Here is a 7345-nt window from a genome sequence, read left to right on the forward strand (position 1 = left end):
CCCCAGCGCCGCGCCGAGCCCGGGGGCGCCGTCGTGATGCGGGGCCGGAGCCGAGGCTGCCGCCGGGCCGGGTGCGGAGCCGCGCGGGGGACTCTGCCCGCGCGGGGCCCCGTCCCACGGCCCCCGCACCCGCGCAGCGCTCTGGAACTTCCCGCGCACCAACGAGCACCACCTGCCGCTGCAGATCGGCGAGACCGTGCACATCCTGCAGGCGGCCGAGGGTGAGGGGCGGCCGCGACCCCGGCCCCGGCCCCGCGCGGCCCCGCCGGGACCCCAGTCCCCCTGCCCGCCGGGGCCGGGCGGCTCCAGAGCACCCGGAGCTATGCGGGCCGGGGGACGTGGGGTGCACCCAGCCCCGGGGCGGGGGCGGCCAGCGTGGCACCCCTTGCACCCCCCCGCCTGCTCACGGTCCCCGTCCCCGCAGGCTGGTACCGCGGCTACTCGCTGAGGAACCGGGCTGCCCGGGTAGGTGGGGGCTGCGGGGCTGGCGGCACAGGGCCCTCTGGCCGTGGAGGGACATGGTGGGGACATCCCGGCCATGGTGGGGACGCGCGGGCTCCACGCAGGGCATCTTCCCGGCCTCGCTGATCCACCTGAAGGGCGCCGTGGTGCAGCGCAGGGGGTAGGTGCCGGCGCGGGCACGGTCTCCCCGGGCTCCCCCACATGGCCCTGCGAAGCTACCGGGGTCCTGGTGGGGTGCGGGACAGATCCCAGCGCGGTGTGGGACAGAGTCCTGGTGCATGTGGGACGGGTCCTGGTATGGTGCAGGATGGGTCCCGCCGTGATGCTGGACAGATCCCAGTCCTGGTGCATGTGGGATGAGGTCCTGGTGTGGTGTGGGATTAGGTCCTGGTGCAATGCTAGATGGGTCCTGATGTGGTGCAGGATGGGGTCCTGACCTGGTGCAGAATGGGTCTCGGGGTGGTGCTGGAAGGGTCCTCGTGTGGTTCTGGATGGGTCCCGGCGCGGTGCAGGATGAATCCTGGCACAGCACGAGCGCTCAGAGCGCTGGCATCCCCGCAGTGCAGAGGAGAGCCTGGTGCCTGCCGAGATGCCCATGGTGCAGGAGATCACCACCACGCTACGCGAGTGGGCCACGCTCTGGAAGCAGCTCTACGTGGTGAGGGGCCGGGCTGGGCGGCGGATCCCAGGTGCCTGGCCCCCCTGACCACCCGTCTGCTGCAGACAGGGCAGGCGCAGCGGTACCGGCAGGTGAAGGACATGATGCACGAGCTCCTGGAGCGGCGCTCGCAGCTGCTGTCGGGGACGCTGCCCACGGACGAGCTGCTGCAGCTCAAGAGGGAAGTGACCAGCAAGATCGACTACGGCAACAAGTGAGAGCGGCGCCTGCGCCTGGCGGGCCTGGCGGGACTGCACCTGGCTGAGCCCCGGCACCCTCGTGACACCGCTCGGCCGGTCCAGAGCGGGAAGGTCAGGCCGGGCCCTTCCGCACCCCTGCGCATCCCGCAGGATCCTCGCGCTGGATCTGGTGGTGCGGGACGAGAATGAAAACATCCTGGACCCCGACCGCACCAGCGTCATCAGCCTCTTCCAGGCACACCAGAAGGCTGCGCAGACCATTGCCCAGCGCATGCAGGAGGAGACGGTGAGCGCCAGCGCCCACAGAGTGCCGCATCCTGCATGGCCACGTCATGTTTTGCATGGCAGCGCTGCATCCTGCGTGGCTGTGCTGCGTCCTGCACGGCAGCACTGCATCCTGTGCTGCACGGCTGTGCCTGCAGTGTAGATGCACCCAGGGCTCTTGGGGCTCCAGGGCTGCCCTGGGCTGTGCTGGGGGCTGGGGACTACTCTGGGCCCTCCTGGGGTCTCCAGGGCCACCCTGGGTCATGCTGGGGGCTCCGGGGCTGCTGGACCCCCGTGCTGATGGTGGTGGCACCCGCAGCGCCCGCAGCAGAGCGAGCTGGGCTGCAGCGCCCGCCTGGCGTCCTCGCCCTCGCACAGCCTCTACCTCTGTGTGCACAACTTCGTCTGCAACATCGGCGAGGAGGCGCAGCTGCTCATGGCGCTCTACGACCCCGCGGAGCAGCGCATGATCAGGTGAGGGTGCCGGGGCGCCGGGGGCCGCCCGTGCCGCCCGCCCTGCCAACGGTGCCGCGCGCCCGCAGCGAGAACTACGTGATCCGCTGGGCCAGCACCGGCGTGCCCCAGGACATCGAGCTGCTCAACAACCTCAAGGTCGTGTTCACGGTGAGTGCCCGTCGAGCCGGCTCAGCGCCGGGCTCCGCGGGTCCCCACACCTGGCAGGGGGTTGGCCCTGCTCTGTGTTCTGCTCCGTGTCCCCTGCTCCATGCGCTGCTCTGTGCCCTGCTCCCTATTCCATGTTCTGCTCCATGCCTGTATCCCTGCTCCATGCCCTGCTCCCTGTTCCATGTTCTGCTCCATGCCTTGCTCCATGCTCATCTTCCTGCTCCATGCCCCCTGTTCAGGGCCCTGCTCTCTGCTCCGTGCCCTACTCTGTGCCCTGCTCCCTGCTCCATGTCCTGCTCCATGCCTGTATCCCTGCTCCATGCCCTGCTCCATACCCTGTTCCATGTTCTGCTCCATGCCCTGCTCCGTGCCCCCTGCTCCATGCCCCTGCTCCCTGCTCCATGCCCTGCGCCGCAGCGGTCTCACCCCCATCCCTGCTGCCTCCCGGCGAGCGCAGCCGTCCGGCTGCGGAGCAGCGTCGCCGTGTGGCTGAACAGGGAAAACCAGCACGAAGCGGCCGCGGCTGCAGCCCCGCGGTGCCCGGCCCTGCAGTGCTGCCCGCTGCGCTCCCCGCGAACCTGGGCTGGGCCCTGCAGCGCCCCGGGCACACAGGCATTGCTGTCCCCAATGTGCAGCGACCACTGCCCGCGCTGTCTGTCCCACCTGGCTGCCTGCCCGGCCCACAGAGCTGCCCACAGGGCGCCGGGGTCGTCCGTCCCTGGGCAGAGCTGGGGGCTGCCCGTGGGCGCCGGTGCCTCCCTTGTGCTGCCCCACATGCCGGCCCTCCCGCCCCGCAGGACCTGGGCAGCAAGGACCTGAAGCGGGAGAGGCTCTTCCTGGTGTGCCAGATCATCCGCGTGGGCCGCATGGACCTGCGGGAGAGCCTCAGCAGGAAGCTCAGCACCGGCCTGCGACGGCCCTTCGGCATCTCCGGTGAGTGGCGCCGGGAGCCCCGGGAGAGGGACTGGGACATGGAGAGGGGCTGGGGACGTGGATAAGGACTGTGGAACATGGAGAGGGGCCAGGGACAGAGAGAGGGGCCAGGGAGATGGAAAGGGGTTGGGGACATGTTGAGGGGGCCGGGGACATGTGTAGGGGCCGGGGACACGGAAAGGAGCTGGGGACATGAACTAGGGGACACGGAAGGGAGCTGGGGACATGGAGAGGGGTTGAGACATGGAGAGGGGCCAGGACGTGCAGAGGGGCTGGGGCAGCCGCCGTCACCCCTGGCTCCGCGCCAGCCGTTGCGGGGGCAGCGGGGGCCTGGACGCCACATTTGTGGGGCACGGGAGGCGCCGCGGTGCCCGGAGCCACCCGCAGCACCACCTGCCACCACAGTGATGGACATCACGGACATCAGCAAGGGCAAGAGCGAGAGAGACGAGGACAAGCAGCACTTCATCCCCGTGCACCAGTGAGTGCAGGCGGCCTTGGCCGGGAGCAGCGGCCACTGTTCAGCCAGTACCTTGGGGCTCCCGCGGCGCCGTCAGGGACCTTCCCGCCCGGCAGCGCCGCTGACCCCCCGCTCCAATGCCGGCAGGGTGGCCGCCGACAGCGACTTCCTGCACAGCATGATCCGCAAGGCGGCCGAGGGCAAGGACATCAACCACAAGGGCCAAGGTGCCCCTGCACGCCCTGCGTGGTGTCGGCCCGTCCCGGCAGCCACAACGGACCCTGCAGCGCTGCGCCTGGCGCTGACCCCGTCCCTGTCCCCACCAGGGTTCTGGGTGTCCCTGAAGATGCTCTGGGGCGACCTGAGCCAGGTGCGCAAGGACCACCCGCACCTCGTGGACCGCAGCACCGTGGTGGCCCGCAAGCTGGGCTACCCCGAGGTCATCATGCCAGGCAAGCGGGCCGCGCCGGCGCTTGGACACGGCCTGTCCTGACAGCGCACGGGGACATGCACGCGGGGATGGGGACACGGCCCCGCTCTGGAGCAGGGACCAGCGGCCAGCAGCACTGGGACTCGGTGGTGATGCTGGGACACGGTGACACTGGGATGTGGCAGCACTGCTGGGATGTGATGGCACCAGGACATGGTGACACTGGAACATGGTGGCACTGAGACTTGGTGGCACTGGGATATGGTAGCACTGGGATGTGGTGGCACTGGGATGTGGTGACATTGGGATGTGGAGGCAGTGCTGGGATGCAGTAGCAATGCTTGGACATTGTGGCTCTGGGACACGGTGACACTGGGATGTGGTGGCACTGGGATGTGGTGACATTGGGATGTGGAGGCAGTGCTGGGATGCAGTAGCRATGCTTGGACATTGTGGCTCTGGGACACGGTGACACTGGGATGTGGTGGCACTGGGAGCGGCCACCCCTGCCTGCAGCTCCCACAGGTGCTCCCGCCCGGACCAGGTCCCGCAGGTGCCGCGCTCCATGTGCCGGGAGCAGTCGGTGCCCTCGCCTGGCGCAGCCTCCGCGGCTCCGAGCATGGCACCAGCCTCTCCCGTGGCTCCTCGCAGGGGACGTCCGCAACGACATCTACCTGACGCTGGTGCAGGGCGAGTTTGACAAGGGCAACAAGAAGACGCAGAAGAACGTGGAGGTGACGGTGTGCGTGTGCGACGAGGCCGGCGGCGTGGTGCCGGTGAGCGGCCGGAGCGGCACCGGCTAGCGGGAAGCGGAGCCGGGATGCACTGAGCGCTGGCGCACGTGGAGCGGCCCCGGGCACCCAGCAGCATGCCCTATCCCCCCGTTGCATCCGTTATGTCCCCATCCCTTCCCCTGCACATGAGGGTGCCTGCCCTGCTGCAGCGCGTGGCACCGCCGCGGCACCGGCCCCGAGCTGAGCGCCACGCGTTCCTTGCAGAACGCGATCTACCACGGCGCAGGGGACAGGCCCGTGAGCGAGTACCGCTCCGTGGTCTACTACCAGCAGCGGCACCAGCGCTGGATGGAGACAGTCAAGGTCCGTGCGAGCTCCGCCCCGGCTGCCCGGCCCTGGGGCCGCCAGCGGGGCCGGTTCCCTGCAGCCTCTGCTGGGCTCGGTCCCGCGTCCCCCATCCCGTGGTGCCCACGCGGGCGCCTCTCTCACAGGTTGCCGTCCCCATCGAGGATGTGCACAGGACCCACCTGCGCTTCACCTTCCGGCACCGCTCCTCCAGCGACTGTAAGTGTCCCCCGCAGGTGCTGCCCTGCGCTGGGGCATCACAAACCTGGTGGGCACCCGCGTCCTGCTCCGTGCAGCTCCTGTGTCCTGTGGCTGCCCCTCGGGGTGCCCCTGTCCCTGTGGATGCCCCGGCTGTTCCTTGTCCCTGCGCTCCCACGTGTGTGGTGGCGGCTCCTGCCACCCGCCTGGCCCCGGCTCTGCTGCTGCAGCGGGCGCCGCTGCCCTGTCTCCTCCCTTGCAGCCAAGGACAAGAGCGAGAAGATTTTCTCCATGGCCTTCGTGAAGCTGATGCGGCCGGACGGCACCACGCTGCGCGACGGGGAGCACGACCTGCTGCTCTACAAGGTACAGGGCGCTGGGCAGCAGCGCTGCCCGCAGGAGCTGCCGTCCCCGCGGCAGGTTGTGCAGGAGCAGCAGCTCGGCTGGGTCCCCACGGGGGGTGGATTCCCATGAGGGTGTTTGCCACGTTTTGCCTGATGTCACCAGGGTTTGACTTCCTTGGCCCTCACTTGGTTCTTGACCTATGGCAGGGTCTTCCTTTCAGGTGCCAGTCCTCATCTTAAGCACTTCTGCTAATTTTCCGGTGCTCTCCAGCATCTCTACATGGTTCAGCCCTCTGCTGCACTGTTGTTGTTTCTTGTCCATCATGTTTCTGATGTCTGCCCCTTTCCAGCATGGACAGGGAGAGCGCTCGGTGCTTTTAATCCTAGCAGGCCCTTGGGCTTTTGCAACAATATCCCATGCCAAGTTGCCAAAATGCTTCCCTGGCGACGTGTCCCGCCAGGCAGCCGGCATTTCCATGCGCTCCAGGACGTCCTGCCCGTGCCCGTGCCCGTGTGCACAGCCCGTGGCGGCGCAGCGCCCTGCGGAGCCCCCCGCGCTGCCCCAGCCTTGGGTGCCTTTCCGGGTCCTGGCCCACCTGCCGCTGCCCTCGCTGAGCCCGCCAGGCCTGGCGGCACCCTCAGCCGCTGCCGCTGGTGCCGTTTCCCTGTTTTGCCCCATTTGCTCCAGCTGACCCTGCAGCGTTTCTGCTCTCGCCCCGTCTGTGAGCACTGAGGGTGGTGGGTGCTGGGTGCTGCATGCACTGGACACAGGGAGCATCCTGCCTGGCCGCACTCCCAGGCTTCACACGAGTTGTCCCGCACCCACATTGCCGTCACCCCCAGAGCGCCGCGTCCCCCACGCTGGTCTCCTTGTCGTGTCCCCAGCTCTGCCCCTTCCACATGAGTGCAGGGAGGCGGCGGCAGCCACGGGTGCCGGCCCAGCCGCCCCGCGGCCGCTCAGCCAGCCGGGCGCCGCTTGCAGGGCGACAGCCGGCGCCTGGAGGATGCCAGCGCCTACCTGGGGCTGCCATCCACGCGGAGCACAGCCGAGCCCCGTGCGGCCCCCGGCGCCTCCTTCCGCGCCGGCGCCGCCGCCGGCATCAGCGTGTCCACCCGTGACACCTTCCAGATCGCCACCCTCATCTGCTCCACCAAGCTCACGCAGAACGGTGAGTCCATCCCGGGCACCGCGCGTGCCGAGCTCCAGCCCTGCGGGCAGCAGCTCCCGACGAGCCGGGCACTGCGGGGGGAAGCACCGGCTGCGTGTGCTGGGCTGCGTGTGCTGGGAGCCGAAGCTGGTGCCCGCCTTGCCATGCCTTGCTGAGCCTTGCTGAGCCTTGCTGTGCCATGCAGGCATCGTGGCACGTCAGCCAGTGATGCTCCATGCAGCGCTGGTGTTTGGCACTGGTGTTTGGGGAGTCCCTTGTGTTGGCCTCATTGCAGATATTCCCGCGCCGGCCTGAGGGCTGCTGCGGCTGTGGGCTCCTCTGCCAGGCAGCTGCAGTGCCATGCTGGGCTGCTGCTCCTGCATGCCTGCCTTCCTCCCTGCGTGCCTGCTTCCCTGCATGCCTGCCTCCCTGCATGCCTGCCTTCCTCCCTGCATGCCTGCCTCCCTGCATGCCTGCCTTCCTCCCTGCATGCCTGCCTTCCTCCCTGCGTGCCTGCCTTCCTCCCTGCATGCCTGCCTCCCTGC

The 7345-nt window shown here is 69.0% G+C and overlaps 1 protein-coding gene across 1 annotated transcript in view; it reads left to right on the top strand.

The window, feature by feature from the left end:
• LOC112954038 (dedicator of cytokinesis protein 2-like) overlaps positions 1 to 7345 on the top strand; it is a 36135-nt gene that overhangs the window by 1248 nt on the left and 27542 nt on the right. Inside the window, exons 2-18 of the mRNA XM_026047180.1 lie at positions 138 to 221; positions 425 to 465; positions 567 to 622; positions 1024 to 1120; positions 1186 to 1334; positions 1471 to 1606; positions 1904 to 2058; positions 2127 to 2208; positions 3006 to 3141; positions 3547 to 3622; positions 3749 to 3828; positions 3928 to 4053; positions 4683 to 4807; positions 5030 to 5128; positions 5257 to 5329; positions 5571 to 5674; positions 6635 to 6821. Of these exons, the coding sequence (XP_025902965.1) occupies positions 138 to 221; positions 425 to 465; positions 567 to 622; positions 1024 to 1120; positions 1186 to 1334; positions 1471 to 1606; positions 1904 to 2058; positions 2127 to 2208; positions 3006 to 3141; positions 3547 to 3622; positions 3749 to 3828; positions 3928 to 4053; positions 4683 to 4807; positions 5030 to 5128; positions 5257 to 5329; positions 5571 to 5674; positions 6635 to 6821 (1806 nt within the window). The remainder of the gene's footprint in view (positions 1 to 137; positions 222 to 424; positions 466 to 566; positions 623 to 1023; positions 1121 to 1185; positions 1335 to 1470; positions 1607 to 1903; positions 2059 to 2126; positions 2209 to 3005; positions 3142 to 3546; positions 3623 to 3748; positions 3829 to 3927; positions 4054 to 4682; positions 4808 to 5029; positions 5129 to 5256; positions 5330 to 5570; positions 5675 to 6634; positions 6822 to 7345) is intronic.

The sequence above is a fragment of the Nothoprocta perdicaria genome, unplaced genomic scaffold (genome assembly GCF_003342845.1).
Source record: "Nothoprocta perdicaria isolate Ctin4 unplaced genomic scaffold, notPer1 scaffold_480, whole genome shotgun sequence".
NCBI lineage: Eukaryota > Metazoa > Chordata > Aves > Tinamiformes > Tinamidae > Nothoprocta > Nothoprocta perdicaria.